The sequence below is a fragment of the Carlito syrichta genome, unplaced genomic scaffold (assembly GCF_000164805.1).
Source record: "Carlito syrichta isolate Samal-C Ts95f unplaced genomic scaffold, Tarsius_syrichta-2.0.1 Scaffold124632, whole genome shotgun sequence".
In the NCBI taxonomy this organism is placed as follows: Eukaryota; Metazoa; Chordata; class Mammalia; order Primates; family Tarsiidae; genus Carlito; species Carlito syrichta.
The window spans coordinates 54355-75046 of NW_007068728.1; the positions used below are offsets into that span (position 1 = coordinate 54355).

The 20692-nt window shown below is 42.6% G+C and overlaps 2 protein-coding genes across 8 annotated transcripts in view; one reads left to right on the forward strand and one right to left on the reverse strand.

Annotated features, from left to right (window-relative positions):
• Window positions 1-10841, forward strand: part of LNX1 (ligand of numb-protein X 1) — a 40361-nt gene extending 29520 nt beyond the window's left edge. Inside the window, exons 8-10 of the mRNA XM_021707785.1 lie at window positions 2388-2613; window positions 9920-10078; window positions 10458-10841. Coding sequence (XP_021563460.1) covers window positions 2388-2613; window positions 9920-10078; window positions 10458-10593 — 521 coding nt within the window. The 3' untranslated portion in view covers window positions 10594-10841. The remainder of the gene's footprint in view (window positions 1-2387; window positions 2614-9919; window positions 10079-10457) is intronic.
• A 901-nt stretch (window positions 10842-11742) lies between these two features.
• FIP1L1 (factor interacting with PAPOLA and CPSF1) overlaps window positions 11743-20692 on the reverse strand; it is a 73712-nt gene continuing 64762 nt past the window's right edge. For all 7 annotated transcript variants that reach the window (XM_021707781.1, XM_021707784.1, XM_021707783.1 and 4 more), the window contains 2 exons: window positions 13523-13660; window positions 11743-12124 (listed from right to left, as the gene is read on the reverse strand). In XM_021707781.1, the coding sequence (XP_021563456.1) occupies window positions 11977-12124; window positions 13523-13660 (286 nt within the window). In that variant the 3' untranslated portion in view covers window positions 11743-11976. The remainder of the gene's footprint in view (window positions 12125-13522; window positions 13661-20692) is intronic.

Genomic DNA, 20692 nt, shown 5'->3' on the forward strand with positions numbered 1-20692 from the left:
TTCCAGAGCTGACAAGAGAACGTGAGGGTGGTCTGGCCAGCACTCCTGTTACCACTGACTATGACTGACTTGAGTATAGTTGCTACACCAGGCAGGCTTCACTCCTCTGAGTCCATGTGGCTTGATGTGGGCCAACATGCCTGCTGGGAAAGCTGGAACCTCCAAGCAGTCCCAGGAGTTAATAAGAAATTGCTACAGCTTTGAACACGTGGCCTCTGTGAAATGGCACCATTGGGTTCCATTCAGTCTCAGCAGTTCTTTGCTGGATTGATCCAGTGATGAAGTTACTTTGTGAAGTGGTTCATTTTATGGCTTGGATAAAAGAAGTCACTGGATAGATTTGAGCCCATGAGTCTTTATTAAACAAAAGGATTGTGCTAAAGAGCTAAGAACTGTCCCATGGTGAAAAATGTTTCACTACTTTAAGCTCATGTGTTCCGGGTTGCTTTGAGTACAGGAAGCTGCCATCAAATTTGCCTCTACAAATATGCTTCCTTAATAATATTGTCAACTGGGTGCAGTGACCCAGACCTGTAATCCCACACATTGAGAGGCCAAGGTGGGAGAGCTGCTTGAGCCCATGAGTTTGAGACCAGCCTGAGCAACATAGAGACCCCATCTCTACCAAAAAAAAAAAAAAAAAAATGTGGGCATGGTGGTACATGTCTGTAGTCCTAGTACAGCCAGGAGGTCAAGGCTGCAGTAAGCCATGATCATGCCATTGCACTTCAACCTGGGCAACAGAGTGAGATGCTAACTCAAATGATAATGATGTCAATTCATGAAGAAGGCATGGCTCAGATGGATGAGAAATTATGTCATTGAAGGTCCAGACTCAAGAGGAAAAGTGTGAAGCTTCCACAGTCCAACTGCTTGTCTGGAAGAGCTTCTGGGGACCCTGGAGGTCTTCCTCAGGACTCAAGGCCTCCCTCATCCCTCCCCCCTCCACCCCCCACCCCATGCTCCCACTGTGGTGGTTCTATACAGGAAAGACGGCATGCAAGAAAGACAGAAAGGCAGGAGAGAGGCAAGCAGCAGCAAGCAGGCAGAGGGGGTCAGTGTAGTGACTTATTGGGTGCCCAGTACACAGCCTGTCATCCCAGTGCTTTGAGAAGCTAAGGCAGGAGGATTGCTTGAGGCCAGGAGTTTGAGATCAGCCTGGGCAACAGAGTGGGGCCTCTTCTCTACAAAAAATAAAAGAATTAGCTGGGCATAATGGTGCACACCTGTTGTCCCAGCTACTTGGGAAGCTGAGGTGGGAGGATCCCTTGAGCCCAGGGAGTGGAGACTGCAGTGAAATGTGATTGCACCGCTGCACTCCAGCCTGGGGGAATAGAGTGAGATCCTGTTCTATGGAAAAAAAAGAAAATGGGGGTGGGGAGGTGGGTGTTTTAACTTCTCTTTTCTGCAAGCACCTGCGTAGAGAATGAGGAGGCCAAACACGGCTTGTCAGCAGGAAGACGTGTGCTGAGGATGTGATGGGCATGGGGACATGTCGGGCGCGGGGATGTGGCAGGGTTTGAGGATGTGACAATGTGAGGATGTGTTGGGCATGGGACATGTCCCTCACATGGAGGGTATGCCGCAGCCTGTTCCCACCTTGCCATGAATAGAAGCGTCGACTTCTTCCAGCTCCCAGCACACCCCGCCTGATTTCCCCGCTCCACTCCTGAGCCCGATGTGTGGGGCCTTCCTCATTCACCTAGTCCCCTCAGCCTCACTCGCCAGCACTCGCCATACCCCAGGCCCTGAGGGCCGGATCCTTGTCCAGGGCCCCAGTGTGTTAAAAGCAGGAAACAACGGGTGCCGGGAAGTAGGTTTCCTTGATTAAGTGGAGAACAAGCTGATCCTCCTCCCGCCTCTGCCTCCTTCCCCTCCATCCGTCCCTCCTTTCCCCCCTTCCTTTCCCCCTCCTTTTCTCCTCTCTCCTCTCCTTCCCTCCCTCCCTCCCTTTTTTCCTCCCTCTCTCTCTTCTCCCCTCCTCCTCCCCCCACCCTCCTTCTTCCCTCCCCTTTCTCCCTCTTCCCTCCTTCCTTTCTTCCTTCCCTCCCTTCTCTCCTTCCTCCCTCTTTCCCTTCCTTCCTTCCTCCCCCTCTCACTTCTCCCTCCATCCTCCCACCCTCCCTCCTTCCTGTCACTCCCTCCCTCCCTCCTGAGAGCCAGATGCTGCAGGTGCCCTCTAGAAAGCCCCAGACCCCAGACGAGGCTCATGGTGCCCCAGGACACACACACTGTTCACTACAGACTGGTGAGAACCAGCATCACATGGCTCGGGCCTGGCGTGCCCTCGCCCTCTCCACATCCCAATCCCATTCATCCCCGCCCCGTGTTTCAAGAAGTCCCGTCCCTACCCCCAGTGAGGCCCACCTCTGCCCCTCTGGTCTTAGGTGACATCTTACTGAGCGTGAATGGGGTTGAACTGGCCGAGGTCAGCCGGAGCGAGGCCGTGGCCCTACTGAAGAGTGCAAGCTCCTCGGTGGTTCTCAGAGCCCTGGAAGTCAAGGAGCACATGTCCCAGGAGGACAGCAACAGCCAAGCCCTGAATGCCAGCCCTGATGCAGCCCTGTCCAGCGACTGGGGCCCGTCCTGGGTCACATGGCTAGAGCTTCCCCGGTGAGTCCTTGTGTCACTCATAGGGAGTGGAGGGAGGGTGGTGCATCCTGAACCCTGTGCACTTGGGGCTGAATCCTGGCACCAGCCGCCAAAGAGACCCAGTCTTGCTGGGGACTGTCGGAGCTCATTCTGCCTTCCCTGGTAGCTGGAAATGCCTGTGGACATCCCAGGACATTGATGTAAGCTGGGATGCAGAAACACTGGCAACTCAGGTGGAGTGGGCTGCCATGTACAGCTGCCGGGTTGCTCATGCAGCGAGAACAGTGCTGTCGGGTGGGGGACAGAGCCTTGGTTGTGTTCACACCTGGAGCTGCACCTGGGAAGAGCTTGTCTGGCTTCGTGTGTGGGTGGCACTGGGCACTTCAGGGAGACCAGTTCACAAGACTTGCCTCCACTAGCCAGGAGAGCTGCCTGGCCTTGTGTGTGGGCAGTGCTGGGCTCCTGGGGGAGGCCAACTCACAGGACCAAGCTTTACCCAGACAGGAGGGTTCACCTGGCCTCACATGGAGGACAGTGCTGGGCATCTAGGGGAGGCTAGCTCACAGGACCTGCCTCCACCCAGCCAGGAGAGCTGCCTGGCCTTGTGTGTGTGGTGCTGGACACCTGGGGGAGGTCAGCTCACAGGACCTGCCTCCACCCAGAGTTTGTGCATCTGCTGGTCAGGGCCGGCTGTCAGGTCATCCCTCCTCGATACCTGCCCTGCAGAGCTCAAGAAGGAACTGGCATCATTTTAAGGAGGGATCGCTGGAGCCTTGCAGGAAGCCGCTGCGTGACTCACACAGTCACTTCAGGAGAGGACTTGGGCCAGCCTCCTTGATGGCATCTGCAGAAATTAAATATGCAGAACCAAAGAACTTGGCCTTTACACCCTGCATTAGAGCATCAGCTGTTGGCCTTCAAAGGGTAGCCTCGCTGCCCCCAGTGCACGGCATAAATGTTAAGTGTTAGAGTCACGGAAGATGATCACCTAGTATGGAGTGAAACAAGAACAAATGAGGGTGGGACAAATAGCTTCAGCGCATTTTGCTTAAGGGTGGAGATATGTCTCTTCTTCTTTCTTCCTTTTTTCTTTTATTTCAAATTAGGCGTCAAAAAAATTTCTCTGCCTCAAATACAAACTGATCTGGATGCCATTTTGAGCAGTAACTAGTTGCTAAATCATTTTTTAAATTAATCAATTTTTTAAAATCCTTAAACAGTTGAAAACTGAGCATTGAGGCAGCTTAAAAATCATTGAACATTTGAGAACTGCACCTGCATGGAAGAAGAGAGTGTTACTTTAATTTTTATTATTATAATTTTTTTGGAGTCTCACTCTGTCATCCAGGCTGAAGTACAGTGACACAATCATGGCAACTACAGTTGTGCCACCTCTTGGGCTCAGGTAATCCTCAGTCTCTGAGTAGCTGGAACTACAGGCATGCACCACCATGCCCGGCGAATTTTTTTATTTTTTGTAGAGATGAGGTCTTGCTATGTTGCTCAGACTGCTCTTGAACTCCTGGGCTCAAGTAGTCCTCCTACCTCGGCCTCCCAAAGTGCTGGAATGACAAGCGTGAGCCACTGTGCCCAAGAGTGTTACTTTAAATACAATTTTATTTTATAAAAATTTTCTGAAACTGGAATCTATCAAAATAAGCCATTTTTTGTTTTTTGTGTTTGACAGCTAATTTGCCATGTAACCCAAGCCACACCTCCTCATCCATCCATGTAAGAGAGGAACATGGGATGTACCTTTTTTAACTCCAAGTACAACCGACGAGGTGGTTTCTCTACCCCCACTTCTAGCTGTCTGCCCTGGGCATGGCGCTTCTCTGCTGTATCATCTGACTTTGCTCATTACCTTTTTTGTTTTGTTTTGTTTTAATAAGCTGAGGTCTTGCTATGTTGACCAGGCTGGTCTTGAACTCCTGGCCTCAAGCGATCCTCCTGCCTCAGCCTCCCAAAGTGCTGGGGTTACAGGCATGAGCTGCTGCGCCCAGCCTAACTGCTCATTTCTATGTAGATAGTAAAGGATGTGTAGACAACACTGATTTTCAGAACCCTGGGGTGGCTTAACTTCCCTCTCTTCTTCCTCTCCTGGTAGGAAGCTCCTCCCCTACAGCACAAGATTCAAGAGTACCAAAGAGCATAAAAAGGGGAGAAAGGGAGGCTTCCTCCCCTGTGGCCCTCACTCCAATCAGGAGAGATGGCCACAGGCTCCAGTGTCTTGTGCATTTTTCCAGGGAGTGTGTCAGAGACTGGCAGCCTTTTTCTAGAAAAGAGCCTGATAGTTTAGGCTTTGGAGGCCACGCCATCTCTGTGGCAGCTACTTCACTCTGTGCAGTGGGTGGTTGTGGCTGTACTCTGACAGTGTGACTTGGAGAAGCAGGTGGTGGGCTGGGCTGTGGCTGCTTCCTCCGTCTCAAGTTTATACACATACACATACACAAACGCAGTGGTAGTAAACTCACCCTCGCAAGTAAACTTTCCTGGCCATCACAACACAGGGCAGAAGCCAGGGCTGTATTTCAGATGGCAGACATGTCACCTATGGCACTGGCTTGTGTCTGTTCTTCCCCCAACGGGTTACTGTAGCCTTGTGGTGAAGTTTGAAGTCTGATATGGTGATGCCTCCAGTTTTGTTCTTTTTGCTTAGGACTGCTTTGGCTATTTGGGCTCTTTCTTGCTTCCATGTGAATTTAGCTATTGTTTTTACTAGATTGGTAAAAAATGATGCTGGTAATTTGAAAGGGACTGTGCTGAATCTGTAGATTGCTTTGGGCAATATGGACATTTTAATGATACTGATTCCTTCAATCCATGAACATGGAATGTTTTTTCATTTGCTTGTGTCATCTCATTGTAGAGACCTTTCACCTCTTTTGGTAAACGTATTCCCAGATGTGTGTATGCATCTGTTGTTAATGGGAGTGTGCTCTTGATTTGGTTCTCAGCTTGAATGCTGTAGGTATACAGAAACACAACTGATTTTTGAGCGTTGACTTAGTAACCTGAGACTTTACTGAAGTTGCTTATAGTGCTAGTCTTTTGATGGACTCTTTAGGGTTTTCTAGACATGTAGAATCACATCATCTACAGAGAGATAACTTCCTCTTTTCCTATTTGGATACCTTTTCTTTCTCCTGCCTGATTGCTCTGACTAGGACTTCCAGCACTATGTGAAGTAAGAGTGGTGAGAGGTTCTAGTTTTTAGGGGGAATGCTTCTAGCTTCTGTCTGTTAAGTATGATGTTGGCTGTGGGTTTGTCTTAGATGGTTCTTATTATTTTGAGGGATAATTACTTGAGGAATTTTCCTTCAATGATTGAGAGTTTTTATCATGAAGGGATGTTGGATTCTACCAGGTGCCTGCTCTATATCTATTGAGATAATCATGTATTCCATGTTTTTACTTCTGCTCATGTAGTGAATTACATCGATTGATTTGCATATGTTGAACTAGCCTTGCATTCTGAGAATCCCACCTCATCATGACAGATAATTTATTTACTGTCAGATGAGGTTTGCTAGAATTTTGTTGAGGATTTTTGCATCTATGTTCATCAGATAAATTGATCTGTAGTTTTGTTTCTTTGTAGTGTCTTTGCCACTTTTTGGTATCAGGGTGATGTTGGTTTCATAGAATGAGTTAGGGAGAAGTCCTATCCTCTTAATTGTTTGAAATAGTTTTAGTATTTAGTTTAGTATTTAGTTTTAGTAGTTTTGGTGCCAGCTCTTCTTTGTAGAATTCAGCAGTAAAGCCATCAGGTCCCAGATTTTTTTTTGGTAGGCAAATTTATTTTTACTGTTTCAATTTTACGGCTCATTATTGGCCCATTCAAAGTTTCAGTTTCTTCCTGTTGCAATCTTGGGATGTTGTGTGATTCCAGGAATTTATCCATTTCCTGTAGATTTTCTAATTTGCATGCATATGGACATTTATAATAATCTCACATAATCTTTTGTATTTCTCCTGGGTCAGTTATAATGCTACCTTTTTCATTTCCAAGTACATTTATTTGTATTTTCTTTTTTATTTTTGTTAATTGGGCCAGGGATCTGTCCATCTTATCCTTTCAGAGAACCAGCTTTTTTACTCAATCCTGTGTGTGTGTGTTGGTCTTAATTGCATTTATTTCTGCTGATTTATTTACTTCTGTTAGTTTTGGTTTTAGTTTGTTCCTCTTTTTCTAGTTTCCTTAGGTGAGATGTTACAATGTTGTTAGATATCTCTGGTTTCATGATGTGGGTGTGCAGTGCAATAAATTTTCCTGCCATCACTGATTTGCCTGTGCCCCAGAGGTTTTGGCATGTTGTACCTTTTCATTTGTTTCAACTGATTTTTAAAATTTGTCTTTATTTCATTTACCCAAAAATCATTCAGAAGCAAGATGCTTAATTTCCATTTATTTCTGTGTTTTTGAGTATTCTTCTTGGTGATTTCTAGTTTTATTCCACTGTGGTCAGCAAAGATGCTTGGTATGATTTCAAGATTTTGGAATTGATTCAAGGTTGATTTATGACCAAGTATGTGGTCAATCTTGGAGTATAACCCGTGTGCAAATGAGAAGGGATATTCTATAGTTATTGGGTGAAATGTTCTGTAGATGTCTGCCAGATCTAATTGTTTGAATATTGAATTTAAGTCCTGGACTTATTTGTTAGTTTTCTGCCTTGATGATCTGCCAAAAGCTATTAATGGGTTGTTGAAGTCCCCCAGTGTTGTGGTGCAGCGGTGTTCTCTCAGGTTAAGTAGCTGTTTTATAAATCTGGGTGCTCCAGATTTATATATGTTGAGTGCATATATATTTAAAATAGATCATTTTTGTTGAATCAAGCTCTTTTATCATTCTGTAGTGCTATTGTCTTTTTACTTTTATTGGCTTAAAGTATGTTTTATCTAAGAACAGCAACCCCTGCTCTTTTTTGTTTCCACTTGCATGGTAGATTTTTCTCCATCCCTTTACCTTGAGCCTCTGAGTGTCATTAGAGGTGAGATGGGTCTCCAGGAGACAGCAAAAGTCCAATTTGCCACTATATCTTTTAAGTGGGGGCATTAATACCATTACTATTCAGTGTTTCTATAGTTATTATGTGAGGGTTTGTTCCTATTACAGTGTTATAGAGGAGGCACTTAATGGTCTCAGTTTTTGTGGGTGATTGATATGGTCTGTAAGCTGTGTGCTTACTTTAGTGTCTCTTGTTTCTCACTTCCATGTCAGAACTTCAATGAAGTTAAATTTATTCTTGAGGTAACCATAATTTTCTCAATGGGAAAAATTAACAAACTCCTTGCTCTACCTTATACTATGCCAAATCTTCTTTGATTAGGCTTAAATTTGGAAAATGAGTTCAGAATAAGAAAAAGAACTTCACATTTGTATTCAGAGTTTTAAGTTACTTAATATCTATCTGAAAGTTAATTGATCAAATAGAGCTGACATATTTCCTAATAGGGAGTCGAAAAACCCTAACTTAAGAAAAAATGCCCATCAGGATCAACTAACGAAGGTCTGACTTTAAAATGGTTTAACATTGAGTTCTTGCTGCTGCAATAAAGTTAAATACTCAACGCACTAAAGGAAAAGACTCTTAGTGAAACAATACTAGTTAACACTGGTATCTACTTGGGTGACATGATTCAGGAGGACAGGGCTTTTTGGGTTTTGTTTAAACACCACAGGATCAAGGGTCTAAGAAAGGAAACACTCATGATTTAATATTAGGTTAAAAACTTTTATACTGGAACATGTAAAGTTTTGGATGGTTATATTTACAGCTTATCCATATGAAATGAAATAGAGTTGATGTAAGATCCAAGGAGATACATAATGAAAAGAAGCAATCAGTGATCAAGAGAATGAGCAACACTGACAGTTTCAAATACTGCCCTATACTCATTTATATATTTCAAAGAATCACACCTGGGAAATGTTAAGCCAGATACTTGATCATGACTTTGGATAACAATCATCTCTTTACCTCTTTTCTCAAAAGAACTGGGCACACAGCCCCAAGGTGGGAATGTGATGCCTTGGTGTCTACAGAACAGTCAATCTATTCAGTCAGTGAAGCGTTATGTAAAACTGTGGTATCTGACAAGCCACAGCTACTACAGGACGAATTTACTACTGACACCAGGGTCTACTGTGAAATACAACAGATACATATTTTATGATAAAAAAAGAAATTTAATGAAATTCTTACTTTTCAGTCATGATTTCAGTGAAAGAAACAGATTGTTATAAATGACACATATGTATGACAATGGATTCAGACTGGGCAGAGTTGATTTTCAGCACTACATTTTAAAGGTATTCGCCAGACCCTAAAGCTTGTTTTATTCCAAGTGAGAATCAGCAGTATCATGAAAACTAATTAGCAAGACTGTCAACAAATGTAATGACGAACTCTACCATTTGACATTTCCCAAAAGACAGTTTTTTTAAAAAGAAGTTAATATTTGAAGGTACAGTTAAACAGAACAGCTGTATCCTGATTTTTACCAACACAAAAACACTGATATCCCTTCACACCCGTGCCTGGGCTACAGCTACACAGGCCAGGTCTTCAGTCTGGCTCCTGACAACACCATGGAGTCTCTCAACAGCCCGCCCTAGGCCTGCACCTCAACAGTAAATCAAGAGTCCTTCAACCTCACTTTCTACTTTAGTTGAGGTTTCTCTCTCATCTACAGAATGAGCCGTTTTGTCTCAGAGTTTACTGCGTTCGGTTTTCCTCCTGTGTGAACTGTTCTTAACATCCTTAAATATACCTAAATTTCCATCTACTTTATGCTTCTACCTATCACACATGTAGAACCAAGTATAAACTACTGTGTTTCAAAGGTCAAAAAAACTTCCATAAATTTATCAATTAGGGTTAGGTTTATATCATTTCTTTGAGATTAATCATTTATTCAAAGGATTTTTGCTTTCATTAAAAATATCCACCAGTAAATAAAAATATGATACCCATGTTTATTTAAATCTGGTTTATCAATAAGGACTTAGGCATATCCAACTTTTTGCTAATACAAATTCAAGCATTAAGTCAAAAGTATGATTACCTTTTCCAGTCCACATACAAACAGCAGCAGTCAGCAGTGTCGTTTCTTCTGGGGGTGTTCAGCTGTGGAAAAGAGGTTCAATTACAAAAAGTCAGCTAACAGTATAAAGGCCTCCACACTAGGATATGGATTTGAGTGGACCTGCTCAGTGCTACTTAGCCTAAAAAAGAAAAATGCCAGAGGAAGAAATGGGAGATGAATACAAGAAGTACTAATAGTTGAACTCGTGCACATACCTGACTGCCTTCCATTCCAGGTTCCTGTGTAATTGTAAAGATGTTACATTACGAAGAAACACAGCTGGGAGCCTGGGCTTCTGCATCGTAGGAGGTTATGAAGAATACAGTGGGAACAAGCCTTTTTTCATCAAATCTATCGTTGAAGGAACTCCAGCATACAACGATGGGAGAATCAGGTAATAATGACTTCACAAAAAGCTTACATTCACGTATTTTGTTTTATACGTGCAAAAGCTTGGCCCCATTTGAAATAAGGCATGTATTTACTGTACTTTGGAGGGGAGATAAGAACTAAAAATGTTTATACAGTATTTGGCTTCTAGGAAATGCAGAGTAACCACCCATTGCCTTGGTCCCACACCGCAACTTGCCATCCTTTAGCATGTCTTCTAATGCAAGCTGAACAGGCAGGGAAGTGACTGAAGAATTTAAGTGAGGAGAGGAAAAGTCTAAATGAGAAGTAATTAAAATGTAGCAACAACTAGGACCACCAAAATAAACTTGCACTAACTTCAGCTATGTATAACGACTGCTGTATCTTATTTTGTCTCTCAGGTGTGGTGACATCCTCCTTGCAGTCAATGGCAGAAGTACTGCAGGAATGACACACGCTTGCCTGGCAAGGATGCTGAAAGAACTTAAAGGAAGAATTACTCTCACGATTGTCTCCTGGCCCGGCACCTTTTTATAGAACTGATGACGGATTCAAGAAAACCAGAAAAATCACAAATAGGCTAAGTCAAAACAACATATTTATCTCAATTTTTTAATATATTATAAAAACGTCAGGAAAAGTATGATCTAATGAAAGCCAGTTGCGCAGCAGAAAACTGAAAAAATAAAGACTACTAATAGGTTTTATTAGTGTGGATTTCTTGTGACTCCACAGCTTTGAGTTTATATTTTTCTATTCAATAAAGCACCCTTACACAGCTACAATGATGTGTATGCTCCACTGAATTCAAACTGATTTTAATTTAAAATGTGGTTATGCTGAGGTCTGCAAAGGGTACATTATGGGCATTTTTAATTTAAAGCCAAAAGATTTTTTTAAATGTAATGCTGATAAATGTTCCTTTCATCAAAAATAAATATTTTTCAAAAATTAGAGTTGTTTTTAATATGTGATGCTAAAGTCACTTCTATTATCTTCATGTGAAAGGTCCTAGTAATTTATTTTTGCAAATGCCATGTTCTCTGTTACCATCCCTGACAAATACCTCCTAAGGTTACCCTTAAAGGTGCTCAAAGAATTATGAACTTGTGTTTCCTTAGGCTTAATAAGAAATGACTAATCTGAATCATTTGCCTTTACGTTTATTTTTTCCCACAATAGTTAGTAACTGTTAAAACTACATGATCTGCTCTACGAACAAGCTTTGGAAAATGTGTTAAGAAAAGCCAAGTCGGACTTGCCCTGGCTCACATGGACAAACCACCAGGTGACTCCAGCAGTGTCACAGTGACAAGTGCGTGTGTGCGCCTGCCACAACCACATGAAAGGTGGGCTGCTTCCTAGAGGCCACCCAGACGCTTTACAGACTTTATTAATGAACTTGGATATGAAAGTGCCCCATTTAGTTTTAAAGCACTGAAAACCTGCTATCCAAAGTTGTGAAGTAAAAACTGTCAAGGCCTTGATACACTAAGCGGGAGGGCCACCACAGTACTGTGATGAGCTTCTGTCTCATGCCTCAGCCCTGATGCCTGCTGCTGCTCTCAGAGGTAAGGGTCTGGCTAACAAGACTGCAGTAGTAGGAGACTTGACCTCTACAGACACTGTGTGTTCCAAGATGAACACAGTTCTTCAAATTCCCTGACGAGTAACCATTCACATTACTTTCTTGGTTATAAAGTCATTGCTGTCTTTTTATTTTTTAAATATTACAAGACAAAAATTTTTTAACTTAACATGAAAAATTTACTCTTTTATTTGGAAAAAAACGTTAACTTCTCATACTAAAAGAACAAGATTAAAGGTAAATTTCTTAAACATTATCCAGAAAAACAATCAGCTCTACAGCTTCCATGTTGGGTCCTACTATGTACGGGGCAGCCCAGTCTCTCCAGCCGCCTACTCAGCGGGGGCGGTCTCGGTGCTCTCCTGCTCTGGCGCAGGCTCGCTGCCAGCTTCTTTCCCTTCCTTGCTCCTCTTGGACTTTTTGTGCTTGTGTCTCCTGTGACTGTCTCCTTCTTCACTTTCATGGCGGCGTCTACTATTACTGGAAAATAAGAAAGGTGGGCTCTGCTTAAGTATTTAATACACAATTAGTGACAAAAATAAACCCACTCTAAGCAAATTCTCAAGAGAACACTGGGTCTCAAATCAAATGCATTTTCTTCTCACAAGCACATTCTGGGAGTCATCAATTGTATTTTTTTCGAGTTGGAGTCTCACCCCGTCGCCCAGACTGGAGTGCAGTGGCACGCGCCAGGCCACCACAGCCTCGACCTGCTGGGCTCTGGCGATCCTTCCGTCTCAGCCTTCCGAGTAGCCGGAATTACAGGCACGCACTACCACGCATGGCTAATTTTTTTGATTTATTGTAGAGTTGAGGTCTCGCCAAGTTGCCCGGGTGGGTCTCAAACCCGCGGGCTCAGGCAATCCACTCACCTCGGTCTCCCAAAGCACTGGGATTACAGGCTGAGCCACCGAGCCCAGCCAAGTTATTTTTTTTTGAGTTGGAGTCTCACTCTGTCGCCCAGACTGGAGTGCAGTGGCCGCTCCCGGCCACCGCAGCCTCGACCTGCTGGGCTCCGGCGATCCTTCCACCTCAGCCTTCCGAATAGCCATAATTACAGGCATGCGCTACCACACCCGACTGATTTTTTGATTTATTGTAGAGATGAGGTCTCGCCAAGTTGCTCAGGTGGGTCTCGAACCCACAGGCTCAGGCAATCCACTCAGCTCAGCCTCCCAAAGGCGCGGGGATTATAGGCTAAGCCACCGAGCCTGGCTTTATTTTTTTTTAATTAAACCAAATATTGCTTTAGTAATATTTACTATTAAAGATTGGTTCTTGGCCAAAATTTCTCCTCTTCCAATGATATAATGTAGTAAGTCAAAATCTCTCATATACTATTTTTTATTCTGTGCTAATCTGGGATTTGGTTTTAAATGTAGTCTGGTTGGATTTAAAGATGTCTATGGAGCCAGGCTCGGTGGCTCAGCCTGTAATCCCGCGCCTTTGGGAGGCTGAGGTGAGTGGATTGCCTGAGCTCACAGGTTTGAGACCCGCCTGGGCAGTGAGACCTCATCTCTACAATAAATCAAAAATCAGCTGGGCGTGGTAGCGCATGCCTGTAATTCCAGCTACTCGGAAGGCTGAGGCGGAAGGATCACCGGAGCCCAGCAGGCAAGGCTGCGGTGGCCGGGAGCAGCCACTGCACTCCAGTCTGGGCGACCAAGTGAGACTCCAACTCAAAAAAACAAAAAAGTATAAATAAATAAAGATGTCTGTGGAAGCCCTCATGAGAACCAACTATTTCAAGATTATTCTGAACCTTCCCACGGATAACACATGCTCTAATCATTATCTGGAAGCGGCTGCCTTTACTGCCTAAGGCCCCACCAAGTTCTCACTAAGCTTAACGGGTACACCATCTCATGCAGAGCATACCTTCGCGACGACTTGTGCCTTGTCTCCTCCTTCTCCCGGTGGCGTCTCTCCCTGTGCCGCTCCTCCTTCTCCCGGCTGGCTCTGTGGCGCTCATAGCCTCTCTCTGCATATTCCCTGTATCTGTATCGCTCTTCGTCACTGAATGTGAAACAGAAACAAGTTTTCTTGACAACTGGACCATTAATTCTGAATTATTTCAAAAATAAAAGAGATGTAATCTGTCCAAATGAGAACTCTCCATGTGAGCATCTTTACAGATTAGGCAGGGAATAAATATTTGTTAAATTAAGAAAAAAAACAATGCTTGTTCCCAAAATAGTACTAAATTTAAGAAAACATATAGTAATTACAGATTCTGTTAAACGACCAAGCTTGTTCTGTACTTTCACAGGTGCTACAGGGTAATTAGAGATTTCATTTAGAGATTTCATTTAACAATGCTTGGGCTTTTTATTTCTCAAAAAGTGGGACCTACACCTGATTTAAAGTTGTAATCAGCAGCTTCACTTTCTTTTGTTCCTCTCAGAATTAAAAGCATACTGTATATCTCAGATTTCTAGCCAATATTCTTTTTTTTTTTTGAGTTGGAGTCTCACTCCGTTGCGCAGACTGTTGCGAGTGCAACAGTCATCCCAGCGTCAACCTGCCGGGCTCTGGTGATCCTTCTGCCAACCTTCCAAGTAGCCAGAACTAGAGGTGCACACTACTACACCTGGCTAATTTTTTTTTAAATTGTAGAGACAAGGTCTCGTCTAGTTGCCCAGGCTGGTCTCGAACTTGTTGGTTCGGGCAATCCACTCACCTCAGCCTCCCAAAGTGCTGGGATTACAGGTTGAGTCACCAAGCCCGGCCTAACCGATATATTATTATTTGGAAAGACTTGAACACACAGTTAAGATTCTAAAATTATATGGCTCACAATGGCTACAAGACAGAAAACAGATAAAGGTTCTTAAACTGCTGTTTTACCATTAAAAGAATGAATACATTCAACAAATAGAGCACTATAAAATGAAGAAAGAATCCAACTTCTCCAAGACCCATACGAAATGCACAGACTGGATATGGATACACTTAGTTCGACATCCTGTTGACTTCATAAAGTACCTGTGTGTATATGTTGAGGAGAACTTCAAATGCATAAATGTGACCTGCATCTCCACTGTCTTGATTCTGGATGGATACACAGACATGAAACTGGGACTGACGGCGAGGTGACAGGCTGGTCCTCCTCTCCTCCCTAGACTTCTTCTTCTGTCATGCCTCTTAACTGACACTCCTCTCTCCATGTTTTTCTTAATCCTTTAAGTACAACACTTTCTACTGCCTAATGTCAGTAAATCACTGAGAATAAATTCAGATCTTTGAGACCCAGTGTGCTTTGGTTTCTAGAGGTATGCTTAATACAAATTACCGGATGAGTAATCTGTATGTGACATCCAGATGGAAAGGATTCTGAGTAATGGAATGTGGCGATGCAGACGCCATACTGAAAAGCCTCAGCCTACGTGTGTCCTAGCAGAGGCAGTGACTGGGTAAAGCTGTGCTCATTGCCCATAGCATTGCTGACCAGCTATTCTATGATACATTAAACTTCTAGAGTGTCTTATTAAAAGCACAGAAATATGTTAACAGACACACATGTGAACATGCATCTGTATTTTTTCCTAACTATCAATATGCACTCACATCTGGAAGGTGCAGGATGTCACCTGAAGCAACATATATGGCAGGCAGTGGTGGAGCAGGAGAAGGGGCCCAGGACCACGTCTGACGCTGCCACTTACTCAGTGAGTGACCCGGAGTTAATCTCTCTAAACCTCAGTTTTATCATCTGTGAAACCCGCAACTGTTATTTTCAAGGTTTTATAGAATTGACAATAACATTTAAAAAGTGTTTGGTACAAAAGTAGGTAGTGATCAGAGAATTTAATGCTTAATTTTTTCAGAAACAGAATTTTACTGTAAAAGTTACTGACCCTGTAACAATTACTATGCCCCCAAAGTTGAACAAACTAGTACCATAAAACATGAGATTAGTTAACTCCTCCCAGCAAAAGGAGGCTCTTTCATGACTCATTAGATTTACATAAAAATAATTAAGGTCAGTTATCTCAGTCTGTCATCTGTAAATCTCTGTTCCCTCTGGCCCTAACCACCTGGTGCTAACTGTGGAGCCTCCAGATTCTGAAGCCAGCCCTAAGATGGGACCCTTAAAAGGACAAAGAAGATCTGGGACTCCTTTTCCACCCTTGTGGCAGTGCCTCAAGGTTCCTCTGTGCCTGGAAATCATTAGAGCACTTTTTCAAACATCCTAGAATGACCAGCCTTCCTTCTGGCCGATAATTAAGCTGCCTAAAAAAACAGATGTAGAAGCCAGTTTGTAATTTTCAAAACAATGGTCCTGTAATTTGTAGCACACACCCCATGCCATATTGCTAAAACATCACTGCAGGAACACATGGCCTTTACCATACCTCACTTGGGTTTTTCAGAGTAAAATTTTTTTTTCCCCCAGGATGATTGAAAATGACTTAAAATTCCTCCACCTTTGCTTCTCTGGCCTTAAACTTTCAGTCAAATTTAAGTAAACATTGACTCCTAATGCCCTACAGCTCAGCAACCTGAAAATGAAACGTGGTCTAAGCATTACCACTTTTTAAAGTTTCAATAAAAAATCAGTAGCACGGTAACAGACAGCAGATACTCCTGCTGCTCTCCTGACCACTGTGCCCTTCACAATGTGTCTTTCCTTTAATAAATCTACCTTTCTTAATTAGATTGTGCTTGTATTTGAAACAGAAGGACCAGAGTAGCCTCAACTTTTCTATAAACAATGTATCCTCTATGCAAAGGAAGTTTGTGAGTCCCAGTAAAAGCAATTTGACTCTTCTTTCCTGTCAAGTTTTGCATTTAGCTCCTTATGAACACGCACACATGCTGGAGATAGCAGTGCTATCTCAAAGTCACCTTCGCTACATTAGAAAGAGTTCAAATTACTGGAAAGTAATGCCCTTGGACTTAAAAAAATTTGAGCATGGAAGTGGCTTAACTCAAAAGCAAACACAAAACATGCACTCATGCATATATACACATGTATCACTGATGTTTATTTGGTCAATAAAGCTCTATTAAGTGCCTACCTACAATGTCTAAGTCCTATCAGGAGCCAAAGAAAGGAATCAAGATGAATCAATTTTTGTTAGTTCCTTCCCTGCATTCTCTGAAGGTAAAGTTTCAAGCTCCCAATCAGTCCCAGTCAGCTTGACAATACAAAGGAACTTCAAAAGTTCGTGGAAAATGCATATTAAGAAAAAAACTGAGTTTCAGTTATTTTCTGCACCAAAATAAACTCACAGTAACTTGCTATTATCTCTGAACAGGATCTAGTTTGAGGAACTAGGAAAGGTAAGACATCAGTTTGAAAAGAACTATTAGAGCAACATCAATTCTGCTAAAATTGAAACAATAGTGAATAAAATATATGGAAAAGCTTGCAAAAAGCTTCTGGGGACAAGGCCTCAAAGAAACCCGCAGCTTACAAATGGATAGACCATTTTAAGACAGGATGAGACCATGTTGAAGATGAAGCCCACAGCGGCACACCTTTCACATCAATTTACAAGAAAAAAATTACCTTGTTGATTCCTTAATTGAAAGGACTGACAATCAACAGCAGGAACAGCAGCCAACAGCACAGACATCTCACTGGTTCAGCTTAACAGAATTCTGAATGAAAAATTAAAGTTGAGCAAACTTTCCATTTGATGGGTACCAAAGCCATCGCACCCAGATCAGCCGCAGAGAAAAGGGCTTTACATGGTAATGTTAACTAATTCACGATCACTGATGTGAATTTACATCATTCCAAATTCTGTTCCTGGTTGCTGGTGATGTGAATTTACCTCATCGTGGAAGACGGTCTTTTTGGGTTTATAATTCAAATAAAAATATAAAGTATGGAATGCTAGTCAGAGTGGTGTCTGAGGCAAATACTGGATATGTCTGCAACTTTCAGCTGTACTGTGAAAAAGGTGACAGTTTAGAAAAGACCATTTTGCTTGGGCTTAACGACAGACGTTTGTAACAATTGGCTTCAGATTTTTTTAATTTTCACCTGCATTCAATATTAGGAAAGTGAAAAATGTGCCAATTGTGAATGTGTTAAGCAAGTGGGATCAAGATCCAGAAGCATTTTGTCAAAAAACTGTAGCAAGAGATGGACTGTGATTTTTCCAGTACCAACCGGAAGACAAAGCACAACCTAAGCAATGGCTACCAAGAGACAGACCCAATCCAGTCCAACAGTGGATGAGCCAAGAACAAAGGTCATGATTAACAGCTTTGTAGGAAGCTCAAGGCTTTTGCTTGTTGACTTTCTGGAGGGTCAAAAACAGTAACATCTGCTTATCATGAGAGTGTTTTGAAAAAGCTAACCAAAGCCTTCCCAGAGAGTCCTCTACTATGACAAGGCTCCTGCTCATGCCACTCATCAAACAAGGGCAATTTTGTGAGTTTTGATGGAAAATCATTAGGCACCCACCTTACAGTCCTGATTTGGCTCCTTCTGACTTCTTTGTGTTTCCTAATCTAAAAGATCTATAAAGGGCATCCATTTTCTTTAATAACATAAAGAAGATTGCATTGACATGTTTAAATTCCCAGGACCTGCATTTTTTAGAAATGGACTATAATGCCAGTACCATCACTTACAAAAGTGTCTTGAATTTGATGGGTCTTATGTTGAAAAATAAAGATTTTACTTTTATATTTCATTTCTATTTCTCCAGGCACTTTTAAGTCCACCCGTATTACAAGGCTAAATCTGGAAGGATAGTATATAATTATTTCTGTATCTTCAGCACATAGCACTGCTCCTGATATATGACAGGGATTGGAAATGTCAGCCACATAAACAAAGAAATCAATTTAAAAAAAAATCAAGTGCACAGAAAGGAATAAGAGAAACGAAAAGTTATATAATTTTTTACCAACCTAGTTTTAAGACTAGAAAGAATTTTAAGTAATACTTCGACCACATTCCAAAAGACTGCATAGCCCTACAACTACCATTATTTCTCTTTGCTTCCATTCCCTCATCTGACAAGTCAAGAGTAAGACTCAATAATCCCTAACAACAACTTTTGGATGAAAAGTCTATGGTTACTCAACCACATCCAATGAGAGCATACATAGCCTGAGCCAAACATATGCTCTCACCCTGCACTGATGTATCGCTTTGCCTCACCCAGCAGAATAAGACAACAGTCTGTATTCTTACTGTCTTCCATTTCTTTATCTCATCCAAAAAAATACCTGGTATGAATAAAGTATCTTCAACTTATTCCACGTTGTAATGGCATCTACAATGGTAAGTTAATAAGACAGACAATTAACTTAATGCTTTGACAGTGCTAATGGTTGATTTTTATTTGTTTCAAAACCTGTCTAGGTTTCACCAACAGCTTCCAAAATCCTTTTTTCTGTATTGCAGTGTAGTATGTTGCAGAGTAGTGTAGTGTGAGCCATTTATTCATTTACATATCCTTTATGTGCTAGGGATTGCTGTACAAAGTGCTGAGGATATAGAAATGTAATATGGTGGTCAGTGTCCTTAAAGAGACATACAAAGACATGCACTCAAGGAAAATATAAAATACTTAGGGAGCATGTGAACAAAATAAGTAATTCTATCTTTAAGGTTCATTGCAGCTCACAGAAGACAGAAGTGAGCAGGATGCTGAAGGAGAAATAGAAGCTTGAGGCTGAGAACAGAGAAAAAAGAACAAAGAAGTATGAATCTCAAGGACTTCAGAGGACAGTTCAGTATAGCTAGAAACAGTGTGCTGGCTTGGGAGGGCACCGGTGTTAGGATGTAGAAAGGTGCATAAGGGTCAACCTGCACAGCAACTCGTGCATCAAACGATCTGGGACATTTGCTCCTTAGGCCATCAGAACACGCTAATAGCCTGTTGGTACCTGAACTCCTTCCAACTGTACATGAAGTTTTAGGGAGTTGGCTTCCAGATCCTAATTCCATACTCACTCCTTCCTGAATATGAGCTTCTTAATGACACAACTCCATTTCAAACACCAATGCCACTTCTTCAGCTAACCTCTCCTCTCAAAACCACCCTCATCCTCTTACAAAAGAAAGACATTCTTCCTTTTCACCAACTTTACTGCAACACCTTGGCTCAGGGTGTAAACACCACCATGGCTCAGAGAGACCTAATTTTTAAAAAAGAGTCTCAGTGAGACTTGTTTAATTTAAGGAACCATAAGCTTCTGCAGGAATTTGGGTCTTATAGGTAACCTCACCTTATTATGCTTCACTTTATTGTGCTTTGCAGATATTGTGTATGTGTGGCTTTTTTTTTTTTTAAAAACAAATTGGAGGTTTGCGGCAACCCTGCATGGAGCCAGTCTACCAGTCCATTTTCCCAATAGCATGTGCTCCTTTTGTGGTTCTGTGTCACATTCTGGTAGTTCTTGCGAGATCTCAAACTTTTCCATGACTCTGTTACGATGCTGTGATCTGTGCTCTTTCATGTTATCACTGTCATTGTTTGGGGTGCTGTGAACCACGCCCAAGTAAGGCAGTGAACTTCATGGACAAATACGTGTTCTGACTGCTCCATGGGCTGACTGTTACTGTCTCTCTCCCTCTCCTCGGGCCTCCCTCTACCCTGAGACACAACAATGTTGAATTGAGGACAATTAATAATCCTATGACGACCTCCGATGTTCAAGTGAAAGGAAGACGCATGTCTCTCACTTTAAATCAAAGCTAGAAACAAAGCAGAGGGAGGAGGCAGGTCTAGAGCTGAGACAGGCCACACTCTTGGCCTTGTGTGCCACTCAGTTGGCCAAGCAGGGGACACAAAGAAAAAGCTCTCGAAGGAGATGAAAAGTGCAGCCCCAGTGGACACACAAGTGACAGGAACATGGCACAGTCTTACTGCTGACGAAAAGGAAGTCTCAGTGAGCCTGGACAGAAGATGCAAATGGCCACAACATTCCTTAAGCCAAAGTCTAATCCAGAGCGAGGACCTGACTCCCTTCCATTCTATGAAGGTTGAAGGAGGTAAGGATGCTACAGAAGAAAAGGTGGAAGCCAGCAGAGGCTGGGTCATGAGGCTTAAGAAGAGAAGCTGTCTCCGTGACATA